The sequence below is a fragment of the Schistocerca americana genome, chromosome 2 (assembly GCF_021461395.2).
Source record: "Schistocerca americana isolate TAMUIC-IGC-003095 chromosome 2, iqSchAmer2.1, whole genome shotgun sequence".
Classification (NCBI taxonomy): Eukaryota; Metazoa; Arthropoda; class Insecta; order Orthoptera; family Acrididae; genus Schistocerca; species Schistocerca americana.
The window spans coordinates 415,519,821-415,544,607 of NC_060120.1; the positions used below are offsets into that span (position 1 = coordinate 415,519,821).

Genomic DNA, 24,787 nt, shown 5'->3' on the forward strand with positions numbered 1-24,787 from the left:
GTGAGCTGGCCAGTACTGACAAGCTAAATGTTCCAGCCGAGTGCTGGCATGTGCCCACTAGACAAAGCAATCCACAGTACATGGCTCTGTATGTAATCCAACAAACATGTAGGATAAAGTAAGGCTTATGACAAAGTGGGTGAGTACCAACAGGACCAACTGAGAACAATGAACACACACAAAAAATGACAATACAATGGTCATGTGACACAATGGAAAGCACACTCTGCCACACACTTCACAGTGAGTGGCAAATTATGGATGTAGATGATTGGGGTGGTCCATACATGTGGAACCATCCTTCTAAAAGAAAAACAGAAATATGAAATCAACAAGCAAGATATTGGAGAGCATTTGATATACTCCATCTGCATCTGTTTTGTTTGCACAGCTTTTGGTTTGTCTTCAACAGAGCTTGTTTCATAACATTTCATGAGGTGTTTCACCATTGCATTGAGAGTAATTGACAGTCTGTCTGTGTGGTGTTGGTTGGAATTCTCTGCAATAACATGGGTGACCCTCTTTCTGCTATCAGGATAATCTCATTGTGTTTGTGCTGTTTTAATGCCATCAGCTTTCATGCCATCTGAAAGAATAAACAACAGTCATAAATCAGGAATCAATTAAGCTTTGCTCAAACAAAAGACACAGTTGTTTTTCTTGTACTATTCTCTATAAGTTTTATATGTCATATGACCCACTTCCATTTGAAAATTAAGATTTGCGTCCAATATAGCAGCTTCCAAAGTGGCCGCTATGTTGTAACAGAGACTCACAGGTTTTTCCAATCTCTCATCATCTTGAATAATGTGTGTTGTTCATTGACAAATGTTAAAATGGGAATGTAAATATTAAGCTATCAGTGTGAGATAAGCAGCAGTTCCTTAATGTAACTGAGTGAGCAGCAGTTTCTTTTCTTTTTTCTCTTTCCGAAGTAATGGTTTCCTTGTTTATTTTACTTCATTTAACTTTGTCTGAGTAAGCACAAATAGAGTGTAAAGGCAGTTAATTGTTAACACAGTTTGTAACAGTTGCTTCAGTTTGCAATTATATAACTTGACTCATTCCATATCAATGACATCTCTTCATGATGGAAACTACAGAGCATGCATTTATTCACACATAATATTACATAAATCTTATAGTAATGAGAGTCTTAGGGAATGTGGAATGAGCCAAGTTTCACATTAACATGTAGACGTTGCCACTGTAGGCTACTTCTGTAACTTCTCAGGCTCATAATCACAGGAATTACTCTATGTAGGTATATGTACATTAGGCAAAACATAGTTACTTTGCCCATAGAAACTCCAACTCCTCTCATATTACTTATAATTCTATGTTAACATTCAATTAACACTTAGAATTAAACAGAAGAAGTGATCCAGACTACGAATTTAATGAAAAAATTTATTGGTTATGGTCACAGGTATTTCAATGTTAATTTTATTTACATTCTCAAGATGGTGGTAACTCAATGATGCTCTTTTGGCAGATGTAGAGTCATTTTTCACAGATTTTTGTGTTGTAATAAGCATTTTCATTAATAAGTTACAAGTCAGCAACAAGACAGCATTTTCTGTTACAACAGTTTGTGCGCAGAGAAATTATTGCAAGATGAAACTGGCAGTAAAAAGTCTCCAGAACCTGGTAACCTAACACAACAGACAGGTCCTCTCAGAACTTGCTGCTAAAAGGACCAGATTGATTGTTCACAAAAAGTAGGCAGTCAACTATTTTTCTCTGGATACAAGTATTTAAGAGAATAGACTGGGAAAACAGCCACTCTCACTTTTTAGCCAGACTTCTAGGACACAACACATACTCCCATGGTTGATATAGTCTGCTGTCATGCTATAAGAACTTGCAATGAAGGTCCCATTTTGGTAGAAGTTCCTACTGAGTGCTGAAACTACAGTATAACAAAAGCAGCTACGAGAATCAGTTATTTAGATCATTTTGTCATTCACAAGTTGTGATAACTCTTTACAGATTTAACAATGGTAACATGAATGAACTATCACAACTGAGTCTTGACATCAACCACACTGCCACTCAGGTAATGCCAGAACTTTCTACTGCCATTGTATCATTACCCGTCTATACACCTGTCACTCGCATCAATATATAATGCTTAATTCTCATTTTTCAGTTTCCTGAGCAATGTCACCAGAGTTATCATTAAATTTTTGTTTTATGATTTAATCTTTCCTTGCTATGTCTTCAGTCCTGTTCATATTGTTCAGTGTGCTTTAATTACATGTGTTGAGGACCACAATTTATCTCTTTTATTCAAGTCCAAATACAATTTCATTTGACTAGTCTTTGTGATGTTCCCATTCTGAGCCATAATTTATTTGTAGCTTTAATCATATCAGATGTAGCTGGGCAGGAACAGCTGGATTTATTTCACGCTGTCTGTAGGAAGAGGAATATGATGCTCTCATGTGACAGTTCAAACTGGGGATCCCATTTTTCAAACAGGGGATCTCATTTTTAGCATAACTTAGCCAAAACATCTGGGGATACTGTAGAATACATCTCCCAGGAGCAGATGGAGCACTTTTACATACTCTGCTGTTGTTTCTTCTTTCTAATACTTGAAACATAGCAATATAGTAACTTCACACACTATCAAGCTTTCTTTATATACCCAAAGTCAAGATGTGTTTAACATAAACATTAGTTGTAGGAATTTGCATGCCTGAGTCCCTGTATTCTGAAAATAATAGAAGGAATGGATCATGAAATATTCTTTTCCTTTGTTTTTGAACATTAGGTAATTTTAAATTTTCTGCTTCGTCTACCAGCAACCTGTTATGGACCTTTGAACTAGAATGTAAAACTTCATTCTGAGTCCCAGGTAGGGATGCATAGTCTATATGAAAGTAATTTTTCCTTAAACATAATACTGTCTTGACAATATAGGGTTATTGAACTAAACAGGTCATCTTAAATTCACTCTTGTTATTAATCACTAATACCAATAAGGAGTGCTAGTATTGGCACATAACTGCAAGATTCCCTATCTTCCTGAAAGGCATCTAAAAGTTTTTCAGTTATTAACCATACAAAACATTGCTACTACATACTTATGTAGAGTAAGTACTTTCTGTCTTAGCTGCATTGCCCCAGAAGATTTTGCAGTAGTATACTAATGAGTGAAAGTACCCAAGGAATGCAGCTAAACACAATTAGAGAGATGCAAAGCAGGCAGTGTACACCCATTGATGTCTAGTGGATGTAAGCCTGTTCCACTATTTTCCTGGCTGTGTCTGGTATGTATTTTTAGGCCCTTGTCAGTATACTTGTGTCATCAGCAAACATCACAGTTTTTTATAAGTGAAGGAATGAATTTAGCATGTTTTTATACAAGAATATAATAGTAGCTTTTGTGGTACTCTGCTTGTTTTGGTCACTAGTGCATACTCAAGAACCAGCAGAGGTGAAAATGTCAAAGAAAAAAAGTGAAGTATTGAGAGGAGCTCTGTATAAAATTCAGAGGAAGTGAAGTTCACTAGATTAACACAAGACTATATGAGCAGAGTGAAAAATACAGGACCTATCTGCAGGAATTCCAGTTGGATTGTAGCCCAAAGAAAATACACTTAATACTGTAAGACTCTAGAGAGGGTAGCAGGGAGCAGGTAGAGAGAAAGGGCGAGAATCTCGGGAATGGTATTTTGTATCAGTGAGTACAAATGTCCACATTACAGTAATTTTTCCCTCACTCTATTTGCGAGTGGAACAGGAAGGGAAATCACTAGTAGTGGTACAGGGTACCTTGTACCACGCACTGTATGTGGCTTGCAGAGTATCTATGTAGATATAGATGTAGATACCAAAAAGTTTGATACTGGATCCACTCTTGATGACTTAAATGAATAGTTAAGAGACTGTAATTTTAGCCAATGGAACGTGCTTACTAAGGACCCAAACTTAGTCTTGCCACACACAGCTCAGATAATTGCTGGAGAGGCTAGCAAACAATTTAAGTCTTCATCAAACAAGATTCTTTTTAAGCAATTTCAAACAAGCAAAAATGGCCTACTAGTACACATTAAATCAAATACTTTGTGCAAGTAATGTTTTAGAGCAGTTCTTGTCTAGAAAATCAGCAGTCTAGCTAAAATGCTAAAAAATGTATTAAAACAGTCTTGGCCACAATACAATGTTTATTTGCAATAGTAACCCGTTTCAGTCAGAATGTGACCATCTTCAGATCATTTACATTGTGATGATAGGCAGTAGCAGTGGAGCAGCAACTGCTGGGAGCAGCTGATGTTTATGGAAGCACTACACTTCCTCAGTTCACTACCACCGCCTACCATCATGGTCTGAAGATGGTCATATTCTGACCAAACCCAGTTACTTTAAAAATAAATATAAATTTTTAAACTTTGTGCAAGATTCCTTAGGATGCAGATGGATAATAAGTTAAAATTGAGTCAACACATAGATAAACTAAACAGGAATCTCTGTTTGGAAAGGTTTTCACTTAGGCCTGAAGACCACTAATCTAACATACATCAAGAAATTTTGAATAACTACTAAATGAAGAAAATGGGAAGACCTGCTACTTCAAAAGAAAATTAAAAGAAAGATGAGATTATTGACTTATTTTGCATATTTTCATTCCCTATTTTCTTATAGAAATATCTTCTGTCAATTAATCAAGAGCAATGAGAATTTTGTAAATAAATGTAGAGCTTCAGAGGTCATTTCAAAGCACTTTGAATTTACTCTTTAATGGCTTTTGTTGCTGAAAATAAAAATTAGTTTCAGCTGGATTGTGATCAATACAATCATACCTGACATAAGCAAAGAATTTGGGATTCCCTACTAAACGAAGAAATTGGGAATCCCTACCAATTCAAAAGAAAATTACATACCTCATTAAAACACTCTGCCTACAAATGATCTTATAAATTTGATCTAAGAACTGAAAATTCCTGTTACCCATATAGCAAGTAGCAGTATTCATGATGACTAATAATGTATTGTAAACAGGCCTCTCTTAATACAGATGAAGGTAATGATTTCATTTCCAAGATACCAAAGTAATTAAGGTACCAATGGAAGATAAACAGCAGCTAATTAAAATAACTGAGGAAGCAGCAGCTTTCTTTCATATTTGGTAAGTAGCATTTAGTTGGTATAAGTACAAATAATACTGAGCCTGATAAACAGATAATCTCATGGAGGTAGTGGCTATAGAAATTGTTTTTATTTTTCTTTGAATTTATACAATTTAGGTCTGATCCATAGCTTGTGCAAGACATTTGCATCAAAATATAGGACTGTATCTTATATTAAGTGCTTTTCTAGGTGCACATAAATGTTTAATATATATATTTATATGTGATAGGCGTCTCTGGATATTTTCTGATTTTTATTTGATAAGAAATTTGTATATTTTGACAACAATTACACAATGGGTGAATATATCAAATCAGTTTATCCTGTAGTTCATCTGGAGAAACAGGTTATTGAAGATAATTTTCTGCTATAAAGTATATTTTGACTCATAAACTTGAAAGTCTATGTATCACTTGTGCACACTGAGTATGTAAATTAATAATGTTTATAATTAGAAAGTGAAAAGTGTGTTTCATCAAACACAGTTGAACTGCCATTGGATATGATATTTAATGTATTTTTTTTTTAAACACTTAAGAATGTTCTTAAGGTGTACAGCCTTTCCCATTTCAGCATCAACACTGGAGTTACGTATTCTGTTACCAGATTCGGAAAAGCATTTATTGCCTGCAGTTATGAAATATTACTTTCAGATATTTTCCCTGGAGCAACATGTAACTGAGGGACATCAAGGGTAGCCTTATCTTCTTCATTACAGCTAATCTGAACAACTTGTGCTATAAAAGGAAACTTTCTTCCAAGGGCAAGTTACATAAGTGGCATATTATCACAGAGTTACTATACGGTGAAGGCTCACTTGCTGTTCTGCTGTGGTGCCTTTGGTAAAGGAGATGTCGGGAAAAGTGAATTTTCTTGAACTGCACAATGGAAGGAAGATGCCTATTATAGGATTGGGCACCTGGGAGGTAAGGATTACAAAACACAAATTTGAAAGAGTAATTGTTCTATCAAAAGAGAAGATCTTTCTTTTTTAAAGATCAGTACAGCTAAAGGTATGTTAAGACAGTCATTTAGATGCTGCTGTTAAATGGTTCATAGCTTTGCAGTTTTATGCATATGTGTGCATCAACAGCAATAAAACACCCCAACAGCTGATTCAAAAGCTGTTTTATAGTTTAAGTATTAATTAATAGTTGTAATTACTATGTTTATGTCACTTGAAGTTTCTCAAAATTATTACCTCTATGCAGCCAACCCACCTGAAAGTGATCACTATTGTTTTTTCCTATTTTATTTCCAATTATTTTTTCACACACTCATCAAACTGATTGCTTTTTCAGATATCATACCTACAATTAGTTGCAGAATGAGCTTACTCTGCTAAATTGGAATATTGTGATGACAATAACAACAAATAACTTGCATCTAATAATGGCCTTGCACTTGCATAAATATAATAATATTAATAATAAAACAGTCTTACTTAAAAATCATACATTTTTAAGAAATTAACTCTGCACAAAAATATGAGTTGCTTCACACCCAGTGAAAATACATTAACAATCTTGCTGCTTAAAAGTCATCTATCAGAAAAGATTTCAGTCTAGCACTGTTACATTTTTAAATGATCTGCAAACTGAATTGTATATCTTATTAACCTGTTTAACTTCCAAACTTATACATGATGATTCAGTTAAATCATAATGGTGTAGAATTTTGACCTACCAAAACATTTGTGGGTGTTAACTTCCCTAAAGTGTCCTCCAATACTTTTATAACCCTGCAAAGGAGTTTCATGACCGATTTTTCCATCCTATCTTGCTTGTCACTCTTAGACAGAAACAATTTCCTGGCTTTTCACTATTCCTGAAGTTTTTAAGTGACCTGTAAGTTGTCCAATGTCTTCAGTTTAGTTGCTCTTCCTCTTCTATAGCTATTACTGAAGATGATCAGGTGTGGATCCCAGGTGATGGATAATGAAATTAGCCATGTACCAGAAAAATGTTTGCTGGAAGCATTTATATTTTTATCTATATTCATTCGAAGTTTCATAGCTAACTATTGGAGAATAAAATAGCATGAAAACTAAGCATCTGGTAAATGGAAAGGGATTCTAAAACTTACAAGGTAGCTCTAACACAGGATAGTTTTCAGGCCATCTCATGTGGATGTGTTTGCAGCCTGGCCAGTAACATCCAAACCAGCTAAAGACACAAATACACAAGCTGACCTACTTGCTTTCAATAACAATTCTGACATGGCACAAGAATCTGTGGGTAGAACTGGCAAACCACAGGAAGATGAGTATGGGAAGAAAGAAAGGCAGACCTTCCACTACAAAAGAAAGGAAAAATTGTCTAGAAAAACTGATTTTCCATATTTAGATAGAAGCAACTGAAAGAAACACCATTACCCTCATTTACATGCTCACACAGCTTTATATTTCAGACCAGTGTTCACAGTCATAGTGCTTAGTGAAATACTGATAACTATTAGTAGACACCTCAGTTTTGTATTGTGTAAATCATGACAGTGTCAGACTCCATTGCTGTTATAGTTCTTAAATTAACTGCATGATGTGTGTATTTCTCTGTGTATGAGGTTTAATCTTGCATTTTTGTAAGTGTTAATTCATTCAGCCTGTAGCACAGTAGTTACTTATTTGTTTTGTTTTGAAAGCAACTGTCCAGTTGTTTTGTAAGCCAGTCAGTCAGGCTCCAGCTCTCATCTGATACACAAGTACAATTACAGAGTGGCAAGCTAAGTGTTTATCTTTCCTGTGTTTTCCTTGTAGTATATTTATTAAATTTTGTTTTTCTCTGTTTAAGAGGATTAATCTCATGTTTTTGTAAGTTTATATTCATTCAGTCTCTAGCGCAATAGTTGCCCACTACGTAGCTTATTAACACATCAGTGTCCATTGACACATCAGGAGGGTAGCAAGTTACATATCTAGAATTGTCTGTTTTTATAGTTCACTTCTTCAGTTAGTCTTGCCAGGATGGCTTCTATGTGTGCTTACTGTGTGAAGATGAAGGAGGAGCTGGCTGCAGTTTGAAAACAACTGAATGTGCTTTTGACTAAAGATCGTCACCTTCAGGCTGCTGCCTTGCAGTGCAGCAGTGGCAGAGAATCTGGTGCATTGCATGGGACACCTCAAGTGTCACTTGTTTTGCCCATGGGCTCTGCTTCCAAGGCACCTCCTAGTGCACCCAACGCAGTGGATCCGCCCTCACAGCAGGGTGAGTGGTGGGTGGCAATATGTTTGTGTCACTCGAGGCAGACGGCCACCTGACGGCCACCTGACATCACCTATTCACCCTGTGAGTAGACGTGTGGCAGGGCCTGAGCAGGTACACAGGGGTAGGGATTTGCTAGTTTTTGGAATCTACAATGTTAGACGCACTATGGAGTCCCATTATGCAGATAGTGTTCAGGGCTGGAAAGAAAGCCAATGTGCACTCAGTATGTCTGCACTCGGTATGTCTGCCAGGGGGCCTCACCTGCGATGTGGAGACAGCCTTGCCTGCGAATATCAAGCAGGCAGGCTGCAGCCATCTGCATTTTGTGGCTCACGCCGGCACTAACGGCACCTGTGGCATGGGTTCTGAGGCAATCCTCAGTTCTTATGGGCGGCTAGTGAAGGTAGTGAAGACGGCTGGCCTCACGCACAGGGTGCAAGCAGAGTTTGCAATTTGTAGCATCATTCCCAGAGTTGATCAGGGTCCTTTAGTTTGGAGCCTAGTGGAGGGTCTCAACCAAAGGCTTCGTCAACTTTGTGATGGTCTTGGCTGCAGGTTTCTACACCTGCATTATCATGTGAGGATTTGTAGGACTCCCCTTGATAGGTCAGGGGAGCACTACACAAAGGAAGCAGCTGCTCAGATAGCAGAGTATCTGTGGAGTGCACATGAGGATTTTTTAGGATAGGCAGTAATTTGAGGTGCTCTAATGAACACTCACCAGTCAATATGCAGCAAGTGAAGTCAAATGGCATTCAGAATAGAGACAGTTCGACCGTCACAATTTTATCAGTAAACTGTTGAAGTATTCATAATAAAGTTCCTAAATTTCTACCCTCTTGGAAAGTTCTCGTGTTCAAACTATTCTTGGGTCTGAGAGCTAGCTGAAAAATGGGAAGCTCTGATATATTTAGCAAGTCATGGAACGTATATTGGAAAGAGAGATTAGGGGCCATAGGATGGAGAGTGTTCATTGCAGTTGACAAAAATACTGTCTCTATTGAAGTCAAAGTTGAGAGTGACAGTGAAATCATCAGGTTGCAGATAACAGGTGCACTTGAAATCAAGTTAATTATTGGACATTTTTACTGGCCACCCAATTCTGCTGTGACAGTTCTAGAGTAATTGAAAGTAAGTCTATGGTAAATACCTAGATCATGCAATACAAGTTCGAGGCAACTTTAACCTGCTGAGTATAGCCTGGGATGTCTATGAATTCATTGCGGGGGGCACTGACAGACAGTCATGTGAAATACTTTCGAATAAGTTTTCTCAAACTTATCGTGAGCAACTAGCTCGACAGCCAACATGCAATGGATATGTCTTAGACCTTAAAGCTATGAATAGGCTGGACCTTATCAACAATGTCAGTATAGAAATGGGGCTTAGCGATCATGATATCATTATAGCAACTATGATCATGAAAGTTAGTAAATCAGTCAAGAAGGCTAGTAGAGTGTTTCTACTAGACAGAGCAATAAGCAGTTATTAGCATCTCACTTAGACAGTGAATTGGCATCACTTAGTCCCAGTAAGGTGAATGTAGAGGAATTATTAGCAAAGTTTAAGCAGATTGTAACTCGTGGTCTGGAGAGTTATGTACCTAGCAAGTAGATAAAGGATGGAAAAGACCAACCATGGTTTAATAATGAAATTTGGCAGAATTTGAGAAAGAAAAGGCTGTTGTATTGTTGGTTCAAAAGGTAATGCACAAATGATGACAAGCAAAGGTTAGTAGAGATTCACGTCTCTGGAAAGATCTACGCACAAAGCATACAACTACCATTGTCACACTTTACCAAAAAATCTGGCAGAGAACCAGAGAAAATGTTGGTTGTAAGTAAAATTGCTAAGCAAAACAGGTCTAAGGCTTCCATTCAGTCCCCTGTTGACCAGTCTGATGTGGCAGTTGAAGATAGCAAAACAAAAGCTGAAGTTTTAAATTTTATGTTCAAGAAATCATTCGCACAGGAGAATCATACAAACATACCACCATTTGACCATCAGACAGATTCCTGTATGGATGACATAGTAATAAGCATACCTGGCATAGAGAAACAACTGAAAGATTTGGAAGCAAATAAATCACCAGGTCCAGATGGAATCACAGTTCGATTTTACAAAGAGTGCCCCTAACTTAGCTTGAATTTATCATGAAACAGACCCATGAAATTACAGACCAATATCCCTCACTTCTCTTTGCTGCATGATCCTTGAAAATATTCTCAGTTTGAGTATAATAAATTTTCTTGAGACTGTGAAGTTTATACCCATGAATCAGAATAGTTTTAGAAAGCATCACTCATGTGAAACTCTGCTTGCCCTTTTTCTCATATGACATACTGCAAATAATGTATGAAGGGTAACAGGCAGATTCCATATTTCCAGGTTTCTGGAAAGCATTGGACACAGTACCCCATTGCAGTTGTTAATGAAGGTACAAGCATATAGAATAAGTTCACAGACATGTGAGTGGCTTGAAGACTTCTCTAAATAATAGAATCCAGTATGTTGTTCTCGACAGCGAGTGTTCATCAGAGACAAGGGTATCGTCAGGAGTGCCCCAGGAAAGTGTGATAGGACTGCTGTTGTTCTCTATATACATACATGATTTGGTAGACAGGGAGGGCAACAATGTATGGTTGTTTGCCGATGATGCCATGGTGTACGGTAAGGTGTTGAAGTTTTGCATCACCTTGGTTCCAAGAGTTCCGGAATCTATACAGAAATTTGGATGTTGATAATAATGAAGATGATGATGATGATGTTTGGTTTGGTTTGTGGGGCACTCAACTGCATGGTTATCAGTGTCCGTACAAATTTCTAACCTTTCCTCAGTCCAATCTTGCCACTTTCAGGAATGATGATGAAATGATGAGAACAACACAAACACCCAGTCATCTCGAGGCAGGTGAAAATCCCTGACCCCGCCGGGAATTGAACCTGGGACCCCTTGCTCAGGAAGCAAGAATGGGACTGTGAGTCCATGAGCTGCTGACAGAAAAATGGAATTGACATCAACACAAAAGAGATGGTGGTCTAGATTGCTGTACACACCAGTTCCTCTAATACCCGGCAGCATGTCCACTTGCATTGATGCATGCCTGTAGTTGTTATGGCATACTATACACAAGTCTATCAAGGCACTATTGGTCCAGATTGTCCCACTCCTCAATGGCGATTCAGCATAGACAACTCAGAGTGGTTGGTGGGTCATGTCATCCATAAAAAGCCCTTTTCAATCTATCCCAGGCACGTTCAATAGGGTTCACGTCTGGAGAACAGACTGGCTGGCCACTCTAGTCGAGCGATGTCATTACCCTGAAGCAAGTTACAAGATGTGCATGATGGGGGGCACGAATTGTCGTCCATGAAGATGAATGCCTCACCAATATGTTGCCGATACGGTTTCACTATTGGTTGGAGGATGGAATTCACGTATCGTACAGTCGTTATGGTACCTTCCATGACCATCAGCGGTGTACGTCAGCCCCACATAAGGCCACCCCAAAAACAGGGAACCTCCAACTAGCTGCACTTGCTGGACAGTGTGTCTAAGGTGTTCAGCCTGACCAGACGATTGTCTGGTTGAAGGCATATGCGACACTTGTCAGTGAAGAGAACATGATTCCAATCCTGAGCAGTCCATTCAGCATGTTGTTGGGACTATCTGTACCGTGCTGCATGGTGTTGTGGCTGCAAAGATGGACCTCACCATGAACATCAGGAGTTAAGTTGCCCATCACGCAGCCTATTGCGCACAGTTTGAGTCATAACACAATGTCCTGTGGCTGCAAGAAAAGCATTATTCAACATGGTGTCATTGCTATCAGGGTTCCTCCGAGCCATAATCCATAGGTAGTGGTCATCCATTGCAATAGTAGCCCTTGGGCGGCCTGAGTGAGGCATGTCATCAACAGTTCCTGTTTCTCTGTATCTCCTCCATGTCCGAACAACATCGGTTTGGTTCACTCCGAGAAACCTGGACACTTACCTTGTTGAGAGCCCTTCCTGGCACAAAGTAACAATGCAGACATGATCAAACCATGGTATTGACCGTCTCAGCACAGTTGAACTACAGACAACAGGAGCCATGTACCTTCTTCCTGGTGGAATGACTGGAACTGATCTTCTGCTGGACCCCCTCCATCTAATAGGCACTACTCATGCATGGTTGTTTACATCTTTGGCTAGTGTAGTGACATCTCTGAACAGTCAAAGAGACTGTGTCTGTGATACAATATTCACAGTCAATGTCTATCTTCAGAAGTTCTGGGAACTGGGGTGGTGGAAAACTTATTTTTGGGTGTGTGTACTACAACACACTATTTATTGTTCTCATAGAGACCACAAAGACAAGATTACACTAATTACAGCACTCACAGATGTCCTTAAGCACTCATTCTCCCAACACTCCATACCCAAACATTACAAGAAGAAGTCCTAATAACTGATACAATGAGAATTACCAAATGACATGCACTTCAAAGTATTTTACAGAAAATTGATGCAAATATATCCATGATTTCCTAGATTACACAAAAGCAAAGGTCTTTTGTTTACAAGTTTTATAAACACAGATATATTTGAACAAATTTTACTGACTTTATCTCTGTGCTGCACTTCAAGTAAATAATGTTCATATTGGAATGAATGTTCATTTTTAATCACGTTTGACATTTGTTAACATACTCTTTTAATATCACGTAAAGCAAAGGCATTTCAGAACACAACTGTGACATGTGGTACAGAATGTTAACAGGTCTCATTAAAACTTCTTCTTAAGAGTGGTGGGAGTGTGAATAGCTTATAACTCACAGAATTATTGATAAAACTGTAAATATGTGATCTAGTGTCCATTTTTCACTGTTTATGTGTAGATTATTATACAGTCACAACATTCTCCATCTCACTCCTAAAGGAATTTTGTTCTGTCTGAATAATGTTGATCTCATCAATCAGAATGGAAAAAATTGCTGTACCAGAATTAGAAGCAGCCTCATGTTATTTTGAGAAATGTTTCTAGTGCTTTGTTGTTATTATTTCTGTGTGCTGCAAGTACAATCTCTTGCTTGAGAGTCCTCCATAACATATTCAAAGACATACTTGTCCGAAAAGCTCTGTATATTCTAGCTGTGCTATTTTTCTTCTCAATTTTTTCCCTGTTCATGATTGGGGAATTCAAGTTTCTCAGAAAGGGCATTGGCAATTAATCCAGAAGCCAAGAAAATTATTGAAAGGATGAAAGAGGACAATCTTGTCAAAGATCAGCTGCTATATGATGAATTCATGTTTTTATTTTACTCATTCCTCCCAACATTTCATTCAGATGCTCCATTAGCTTCATTTTTACACACTTCTCTGACCTAGATTTTGAGAAGTTCAATGGAGCCATAATGTGGCCTTGAATGTGCAAGAATACCATACAGCTAACATTTCAAGGTGCTTCTGTCAGATCTGGTATCCACAAGTAACTGAAGAGGACCGAAAACATTTAGGAGGAAGGATTGCTTCAACTTCAAGAAGACTTTAAAGTGTTCCCTCAAATATTTGTCTGCAAAGTGTTCCTCTGATGATCATCATTGACTTACCTATCACCAAAAGCTATAAGGAGTCTTCACTGCAGGCCGATTAACACTATTCATTCTTTTAATCAACCAGTTTTGATTGAAAAGAATTGACTTTTTAGTTATGTAGCTATTGCTGTAATGAACAAGTTTGATAAAGCAAGTCTGGATGAGGAGTGGATATTCTGTGTGAAATCAGAGCAGATGTTTGAGAGTATGACAGATGAATCAATAATTACACGTCAAGCAGTCTATGATGCCGTCATATAAAGTTTTACTTTTCTCAGTTGAAATAATTTATACAAAAAAGACTCTAAATATCCTGTAGTGACTTTCCTAAACATTTTTACAGCTGAAGAGTATTTTTTTGAACAAATTGACTCTTTAATTTATACCTTATTTTCAGTCCTACTCGAGCTCAGAATAATCCTTAATAAGTGATGCACCAATTCATAAGATAAATCAAATGTGGCCATTAAAAATTAGACAAAAAAACTTGTTCTCCCACACACCAATAATTAGTTTTTTCTTTTATATCTTATTTTCAGTCCTACTCGAGCTCAGAATAATCCATAATTAGTGAGGCACCAATTCATAAGATAAATCAAATGTGGCCATGAAAAATTAGACAAAAAAACTTGTTCTCCCACACACCAAAAATTAGTTAAAGGATATAGGGATCATCAACCTGACTATCACAGGGAAAATTTTGATGGAATGAAGTCCCCCCTCCCCCCCCCCCCCCCCCTCTCTCCCCACTATGCACATACATATCACCATCTTCAATACTCCTGATCTTGAAGCATCTTACACACCTTTACTGTAGAATATACTAGCTTCAGCTAGTAAAGCTTCACTTCCCTCACTAAAAGAATGGGTGCACTGTCATATTGCCCTTTCTTCATAAGCAAGTACACAGATTGTTGTTTATAATATTGCAGGATAATTCTCTACAATAGCAAACAGCAATTGTTGCACACAAATTATCAATGTTGAACACAATAATATATTTTCTGCAAAAACAAGTATTTTCATTATCAAGATAATTATTTATAAACATAGTGAAACCTGTCAATAGACGATATAAGGCACTGTAGATATGAATCACTAGTAGGAAATATTATTACTATATTTCCTTTTTTTTAATTTCTGGAGGCCCCAAAAACATTTGACCTCTAAATAGCAGCAACACTTCTGTTGTAATGAAACATCAGTCAAACTGTTAAATTCTTCTACTCACTTGACGTTGAGTTGATGAATCAATGGGTGTTTCCTGAAAGACTGAAACATGCAGTAATACCACCAATGTATGAATGTAGAGATAAGCAGTTGACCTCTGATAATTATAGACTCATCTTTCTCCTTCCAGTTTTCTCAAAAATGTTTGAGAAGGGAGCTTCTAAATATCAAAACCTTATGTGATAATAACCTTTGACAACAGCTGAAATTGGCTTCTGTAAATGCTTCTCTTCAAAGAAAATAATATCTGGTCTCTCAAACTCAGCTATGTTAGACTTAAACATGAAAAATTACCTTTTCCTATTTTCTGTAATCTTATCAAGGCCTTTGATTGAGTAGATTATAAAATGCTGTTTCAAAAATTAATACGGTATGATGTTAAATGCATTCTCCTTAAAAGGATGGAGTCATATCTCAACAGTAAAGAATGGAGGATTCCATTAAAAATTATTTTAGAGGACTACAACTAAATTTGTGATTAACATGGACGTTGGAAGACTCTTCAAAACCTGTGCTGTTTACTAACGATGTAAGTATACTGATAAAGGGCCCGGACACAGGAGAGACAACCAGAAAAATAATGAAACAAGCTGGCAATTGGTTCACAGTAAACAGCTTAACCCAAAATCTTACAAACTCTCACATTATGCATTAGCAAACAAATGAAAATATCTTAAAGGTGGCAGAATACACATACACATACTTACATCTGCTCAGCTACGTTGTCACAACTGACTACATTGTGCCAGCACTGCAGCTAAGCAGGGATGAGGGGTTGTGTCAGGTGGAATGCGAAGGGGGGAAAGGAGGCAGGAAGTGAGATAAAGGGTTGGGAAAAGGCACAGTGAATTTGGAGAGAAGAGAGAGCAGAGAAAGAGGGCGGCTACAGAGAGGGCAGTATGGGTGCAGAACGTGTAAAGGTGACAGGAAATCCAACTGCATGAGATACAGTGACAATGTTATATGACACATACTGGTTAATGTGATTTGTGACTGTAGTGTTCTCCAGCATCAGCTCTCAGTTCTATGTGGCTTGAAAACCACACAATTTGTTTACAAAAATGGAGTAGCATAAAATTCCTATGCTAGCTCTATTAAAATGCAAATTTCCTCCATCTTCCATGTGCTAGTCATGTTGCTCTGTCTGTGGCACACTAAATAAAGAATTTGACAACAGCACAAAAAGGATAGGTCCTGCTCACCATACAGTGGAGATGTTGAGTCGCAGACAGACACAACAAAAAGGCTGCTATACAAGTGAAGTTTTGATCAAAGGACCTTCTTCAAAAGAAGACAACACACACATTCACACAAGTGCAACTCACAAACGCGACCACTATCTCTAGCCATCAAGGCCTGACCATGAGCACCTGTGCATGATGGGAGAAGCAATCTGGGTGGTGGCAAGAAGGAAGAGGCTGGGTTGGGGAGGGGGAGAGATTGGAGGGTAGGGATGGGGAATGGGAAAATGCTGTTTGTGGGGGGCATACAGGGATGTGGTGGGGACAGGGTATGATAGCTAAGTGCAAAGGGAAGGTTACATGGGTAGGGGAAGGAGGGGGCAAGGGAGCAGAAAAGGAGAGAAGTAAAAAGACTGTGGGTGCATTGGTAGAAGAGAAGGCTGTGTCATGCTGAAGTGGGAGCAGGGAAGGGGGTAGGTAGGTGAAGGACAGTAACTAATGAATATTGAGGCCAGAAGAGTTACAGGAATGAGGGATATATTGCAGGGAAAGTTCCCACCTGGAAAACTCAGAGAAGCTGGTGCTGGCAGGACAAATTCAGACGGCACAAGCTGTGAAGCTTTCATCAAAATGAAGAATATTTTCTTGGTCAGCATGCACAGCAGCTGTGTGATCCAGCTGTCTCTTAGCCACAGTTTGTCAGTAACCATTCACAGTTTCTCAGTATCCATTCATCTGGACAGATAGCTTGTTGGTTTTCATGCCCACAAACTGTAGTTGCAGCTTCGCTTGTAGATCACATGACTGCTTTGAAGAGGTAAGTGATGCTTGTGACCAGATTGGTGTAGGTGGTGGTGGGAATCTGAATGGAACAGGTCTTGCATCTAGATCTATTACATGGATATCAGCCATGAGGCAAGGGGTTCGAAGCAGGGGTGAAGTAAGAATCGACGAGGATATTGTGTAGGTTTGGTGGGTGCAGAATACAACTGTGGGAGCTGTGGAAAGGATAAAAGTAGGATATTTCTAATTTCTGGACACAACAAGAAGTAGACAAAATTCTAGTGGAGAATACAATTCAGTTACTACAGCCTGGGACTTTGGGATGCTGTGGGTGACTGGAGAGAGAAGGCTTGGGATATTTGCTTCTATACAAGGTTGGGAGAATAATTTTGATCTGTAAAGGCTTCTGTGACACTCTTGATATAGTTGAAGAACAACTGCTCATCACTACAGATGCAATGGCCACAGGTGGCTAGGCTGTATGGAAGGGACTTCTTTGTATGGAATAGGTGGCAGCTGTCAAAGTGGAAGTATTGCTGGTGGTTGGTAGGTTTGATATGGACGGAGGCACTAATGTAGCCATCTTTGAGGTAGAAGTCAGTATCGCAGAAGGTAGCTTTTGGGTTGAGGAGGACCAGATAAAGCAAAAGTGTTGAGGTTCTGGAGGAATGTGTATAGGTGTCCTCACCCTCGATTCAGATCGTGAAGATGTCATTAATAAATCTGAACCAGCTAAGTAGTTTGGGATTCTGGGTGGTTGGGAAGGATTCCTCCAGATGTCCCTGAATAGGTTGGCATAGGGTGGAAATATCTATGAACATATTACAAGACCAGAAGTCAAGTTCCATGTCCAGTTTCCAAGGACATCAACTTATAAATGTTTATGAAACTGAACAAACTCACTCCTGCTAGACAGAACACTTACATTTAAATAGTATTGAATATTACACACAATATTTCTATTATTTTTATAAGAAAGAGCCCCACACTTTAAAAAAATGTGAAAATGAATAAAATACATTTTGATATAGCAAGGAACAAGCCTGTTACACATTACTTCTCTCAGCGCCTCAATCAACTGTGATATACTGAACTTCTGTAACAAATGGCTTGTATTTTATGTTATGAAGTACTGAAGGTTTTAATTAAGAATCTATTACTACCTGATATTTAATCATAATAGAGCCTACCACAAAAAATGGGTTATTGATGAATCATTGACACCATTGCCTTAAAATGGTATACTTTCAAAACACACAAGTTATGATATAAAAATAATTAACACAAAATTCTTTAACCATGACATTTCCATCATATTATTACAGCAAATTGTACCACCAGTGAGGCATTTTTGAGAGATTCCCAATGTGCTGGTGCTTTGAAGCAGCAGATATTAATAGGATATGAGTTCTAATATAAAACTCATCAAATATGGACTTCAGCTGAAAATAACAAAATCCAATATAGGATCTCCCAAGTTCTGCTTAGAGTGTCTTGCCTCTAATTGGTTCAATGTTTTGTAGCATGTTGTTGAAATATCACAGAACTTATTTTGTTTTTCATGTGCAGCAATGCCTCCTCAATGTGAAATAATTGGAAGTGATGTCAAAAAACTCATACTCATCCCACGTGAGGACAGCCTTAGGGTCATGGGGCAGGTGGGGAGGTAGGTAGCAGGGATTGAGTCCCAGAAGGATTATGGGATAGAAGGATGTGTTGCATTCACGTAATTCAAAGAAGCTGGTGTTGGGAGGTTGGATACAAATGGCATGAGTGATGAAGCAGATATCAGCCATTGAAATTAGGTTTATTATGCTCAATGGCACTTTTTGCTTTGGATGGTTAACCTTGCTCTTTGCTACAGTTTGGGAGTGGCCACTTGAGGTGAAAAGCTGACTTGCGGTCAGGCCCACATAAATTGCTGTGCACAAATTATAGAAGAGTTGGTATGTGGTATGATACCTTTCACAATTTGCCTAGCCTCTGGCAGGATACAATATGTCTGTGCTGGGAAACCAGTAGGATGTCCTGCATAGATGTATTGGGCAAGTAGTTGAGAGTAGGTATGGCATAAGGATGGGCTAGGATAGCTTATAGATTGGGTGGGTGGTGAAGTATCATGTTGGGAGCGATGTGAGAGATTAAGTATAGATGACCTATTTCCAAGCACAAAGATAAGTACTCAAAGTCCTGTTGAATGCTATTGTTAAGTCTAAAGATTTCTTGAATTAACAAAGATTTTCAGCTGCAGCTACTGTCAAGGAACTTGAGCTCATCATATAATGTGAAACAATGGAGTGTGAATCGGCCTCTTTTATTGCCTTAAAATGTATATACAAGCAAAAAATCCATTTACTGTGAATTCACAGTTCATAACTCTGTGCTGAATATAATGAAATTTGTAGAAAAATTCTTTGGTATCAAAGTCAAAAAGTGGTTGGAATAACAGATGACCTTGATAAGAGGTACATCAGAAAAGCATGGGGCTCAGCACTGAAACTGTTATGTACTTCATGCCACCATGCTTCTAACTAGCGGTCACCATCAATTATCAAGGATGGGCATTACACCTATGGGTACTTGTTAAAAGTGAGAGGTGACTGCCACCCCACCACATTGTCCAGGAGAGGAGTAGTAGACATACACAGAAAAGATAACTCAGTAACATCTCAGTACATCACATCATCTAATGACAGCATCTCAGTTTGCTGTAAAAGCATCATGCCTCTGCGACACCCCCATCCAGCATGACACATGAGAAATTTTTCTGCAAGATGTCCGCCACAAAAGACTTCAGTCTCACATTAATGAAATTTGCTTGAGACAATAATAGATTATGTGCACTCTTTAATTTTGTTTACTTGGTTGCTCTCTACATTTTTAACATTTTTCTTCTGCTTCATTTTATAATTTTTCCTACAGTTTACCTTAAGCCCTGTTACATTTTCCATTTTATTTCTTGTGAATAACAATAAGCTCATTATGCCTCTCTCTGTTCAGTAAATACTAATTTTTGTGGAACCTAACTACATGAATTGCATGTAGCAATCTGCATGTGATGTTTACTGTCACATCTCTCCAACTAGTACAGGAGAGGTTTGAGTCAGTTAATGTATACATTTTTGTGTATTTCTGAATTTTGTAACTATTTATTTTAGTGTCAATGTCCTGTGAAACATATAAATCTTTTTTATTGTTTCTTAAAAAATAAAAACTTGAGATGAAGAAAGACTATAGTAACTTGTGGATCAGTTATCTAATATTACCTTAAGCCCTGTTACATTTTCCATTTTATTTCTTGTGAATAACAATAAGCTCATTATGCCTCTCTCTGTTCAGTAAATACTAATTTTTGTGGAACCTAACTACATGAATTGCTTGTAGCAATCTGCATGTGATGTTTACTGTCACATCTCTCCAACTAGTACAGCAGAGGTTTGAGTCAGTTAATGTATACATCATATAAAATCATCCTTCATGAAAGTACATTTTGTTTCAGCTGTGTTACAATCTTTGCACTAAATATGTGCTAGAGCCTGATGTGGAGCAAGGCTTTCATTCAATAACCCATTCTATTTTAAATTCAATGGACATATCTATTTAAAATATCTGCCATGATTTATAATATATACTTCTCGCAAACTTCATAGTGTGATCTTAATTTTCTAGGTTCAAATACTGTCAAAGGATGAAGTTGATGACAAAGAATTAGTCAACGCAATAGATGCTGCACTTGAAATTGGTTATAGACACATTGACACAGCTTACCTTTATTGCACAGAGAAAGCTATTGGAAAAGTTTTGAAGAAATGGACCAGCTCTGGAAAAATTAAGAGAGAGGACTTATTTATTACAACTAAGGTAAGGGAGAAGTTGCGTAAGACACTTTTAAATTTGTGTTGAGTTGTGACATGCAAAGTAGCTCCTTAAAAAATACATGGTATCATTATGAACACATTGTGTGGTATTCCAATAAATACTTACACAAATGAAGGATTTCCTTGATATGATATATTAACTATGTGCTTCCAGGTGTTCTGTCATGTCGTTATTTCCATTGATTGCACAACAACTCAGCAGAACACCTGTAAGCGTACCATTAATTACATAAAGGGCTGTTCTTAATTTAATTAAACTTTATAGTTTCAAAAACATCAATAACCACTAAATAGATTCCACTATTCACTTGACTACAGTGTGGCTTAGTTTCTAAATTTTCTTGCTTTTCATGCATTTGTGAGAAATGATAGATCCATTACTTGCACATCAAAATACACACTATCACACTTACCACAGACAGTTCAGTGGTGATGATGTCTGAGGTATTGTGGTATGTATTGGTTTGTCCCAAGGTGACACAGAGAACCCAGTCATTTATTTTCACTCAAATTTATTTCACCTTCTATCATTTTCACTTTTACTTGATGCACTCTAATCAGTTTTCAAGAGTATACCAAGAGTATACAGCCTCATGCGTCTCATGTGTATAAACACACACAAAAACACACACACACACACACACACACACACACACAACACAACACCTGTGAGTAGGAACATAATTCCACCACAACAGGATAATGCAACACTTGAGAACATTGAGAACATTTTCAAACAACATGAAACATTCTGGAAAATTCTAGAAGATTTTTTAACCTTCCAGAAGGTTCAAAAATGTAACATTTTGGAACATTCAACAACATTCATCAACATTCTCAAAGATTCTGTCTGTAACATTCATGAACATTCTGACCTGCCTCAGCCCCTCTGGCACTCATTTCCTAGCTGTTGCACTGACTTCCCATGTGAAGTCCATTGGCATCTTTGCACCCAATCCCTACAGTTCCAAAACCAAAACCTTGTCCATGAGTGGAGGATGGAGGGCTACCATACCATATAATACCCAAGCAATTTGGTATATATATATATATATATATATATATATATATATATATATATATATATATAAAAAAACAAAGATGAGGTGACTTACCGAACAAAAGCGCTGGCAGGTCGATAGACACACAAACAAACACAAACATACACACAAAATTCAAGCTTTCGCAACAAACTGTTGCCTCATCAGGAAAGAGGGAAGGAGAGGGGAAGCGGGTTTTAAGGGAGAGGGTAAGGAATCATTCCAATCCCGGGAGCGGAAAGACTTACCTTAGGGGGAAAAAAGGACAGGTATACACTCGCACACACGCACATATCCATCCACACATACAGACACAAGCAGAGATATATATATATATATATATATATATATATATATATATATATATATATATATATATACAAAGATGATGTGACTTACCAAACGAAAGTGCTGGCAGGTCGATAGACACACAAACATACACACAAAATTCAAGCTTTCGCAACAAACTGTTGCCTCATCAGGAAAGAGGGAAGGAGAGGGAAAGACGAAAGGATGTGGGTTTTAAGGGAGAGGGTAAGGAGTCATTCCAATCCCGGGAGCGGGAAGACTTACCTTAGGGGGAAAAAAGGACGGGTGTACACTCGCACACACACACATATACAGACACAAGCAGACATATTTAAAGACAAAGAGTTTGGGCAGAGATGTCAGTCGAGGCGGAAGTGCAGGCAAATATATAGAGTGAGATCTTTGCCTGCACTTCCGCCTCGACTGACATCTCTGCCCAAACTCTTTGTCTTTAAATATGTCTGCTTGTGTCTGTATATGTGCTTTTGTTTGGTAAGTCTCATCATCTTTGTATATATAATTTTCTTCTTGTAATTTGAAATGTTCTGTATTTTGTTGTAGCTACCAAGCTGGGCAATGAAGCCTGAAAAGGTTGAGAAATACCTTAAAGAATCACTGGCAGCATTGCAGTTATCATACGTTGACTTATATCTGCTTCACCATGCTGTTGGCTTAGTTGAAATCGATGGTGACAATGTAGAAGCATATCACAAGTATCCAACACCTGATGTTACAACAGACCACGTTAGTGTATGGAAGGTATGGGTCGCAGTCATTGTTTTACTCCATCATGCATCTTTTGTGAGATATCTATTTAAATATTCTTTTCATTCCCAGGCTATGGAAGCACAAGTAGATGCTGGAAGGGCATTGTCAATTGGGCTTTCCAACTTTAATGCTCGCCAGGTCAAGCGTATAGTAAATTCAGCTCGCATTAAGCCAGCAAACCTGCAAGTTGAGGCACAACTGTATTGCCAACAGAAAGAACTCGCTGCCTTTTGCAAAGCCTTAGATATCACTGTGTGTGCTTTTGGCCCTATTGGGTCACCAGCTCTAAGTACTACTGGTGCAAAGTAAGTTTACACATTTTTATCTACCACAATGTGAAATATTTGCAGTTATGCTGCATGATTCCTGTTCTTGTTCTTTTCTGTTGTCTGAATTCATCCACTTATCTCCAAGTAAGGTTTTCATGCAAGTTGTATTACTCTTAGCATTAAATCAAACAGTGGAAAGTCCACAGTGTAATAACAACAATATGGTAAGGATAGATTGCTACTCACTACACAGAGGATTGAGTTGCATACAGGCACAATGAAAAAGGATGGTAGGAATATTTGGCTTTTGGACAACCTTTATTCAGCTTTGGATATCCTCCATCACATGTATAAAACTCAAACACATTCACATAAGAACAACCCAAACACACATGAACACCAATCCCAATCTTATAATCCTATCTTCTGATAAAGGTTCCACCAGCATGGTTAAGAACCACAGAGATTACCAGGCAGACAGACTTAGTCAGCTGTCAGGTACATTCATCTACAACCTCTGTCACATTCCACAAATTCCGCAGGAACTTTGGCCCTTCCCCATATCCTCATATCCATCCCACAAGCACTCCCCTAAGTCTCTCTCCTCACACCCCAGCACTCATCATACTCCTACCTTCTACATGCTTGTTAAAGTACACAAACCTAAACACACAGGATGCCCCAATGTGGCCGGTTACTGCGCCCCCACAGTTTTCTGACTGGTTTGATGCAACCTGTCACAAATTTCTTTCTGGTCTGTGACATCTTTTCAACTCAGAGTAGCAACTGCAAACTATGTCCTCAGTTATTTGCTGGATGTGTCCCAATCTCTATCTTCCTCTACAGTTTTTATCTTGTACAGCTCCCTCTAGTACCATGGAAGTTATTCCCTGATGTCTTAACAGATGTTTTATTATCCTATCCCTTCTTTTTATCAGTGTTTTCTATATTATATTCCTTTCCTTGCTGATTCAGCAGAGAACCTCCTCATTCCTTATCTTAACATACACTGATTTTCAACATTCTTCTGTAGCACCACATCTCAAATGCTCATACTGTCTTCTGTTCTGGTTTTCCCACAGTCCATATCTCACTGCCAAACAACGCTGTGCTTCAAAAATACATTCTCAGAAATTTCTACCTCAAATTAAGACCCATGTTTGATACTAGTAGACTTCTTTTGGTGACGAATGCTCTTTTTGACAGTGTTAGTCTGCTTTTCATGTCTGCCTTGCTCCATCTATCATGGGTTATTTTGCTGACTATGTAGCAGAATTTCTTAACTTCATTTATTTAGTGATCACCAATTATGATGTTAAGTTTCTCACTGTTCTCGTTTATGCTACTTCTCATTACTTTCATCTTTATTCAACTTACTCTCATTTCATATTTGTACTCATTAGACTGTCCA

General features: G+C 38.1%; 1 protein-coding gene across 1 annotated transcript in view; it reads left to right on the forward strand.

Moving 5' to 3' along the window:
* Positions 1 to 5,908: 5,908 nt before the first annotated feature.
* LOC124595657 (dihydrodiol dehydrogenase 3-like) overlaps positions 5,909 to 24,787 on the forward strand; it is a 50,359-nt gene continuing 31,480 nt past the window's right edge. The window contains exons 1-4 of the mRNA XM_047134499.1: positions 5,909 to 6,065; positions 20,782 to 20,973; positions 22,901 to 23,098; positions 23,177 to 23,412. Coding sequence (XP_046990455.1) covers positions 5,991 to 6,065; positions 20,782 to 20,973; positions 22,901 to 23,098; positions 23,177 to 23,412 — 701 coding nt within the window. The 5' untranslated portion in view covers positions 5,909 to 5,990. The remainder of the gene's footprint in view (positions 6,066 to 20,781; positions 20,974 to 22,900; positions 23,099 to 23,176; positions 23,413 to 24,787) is intronic.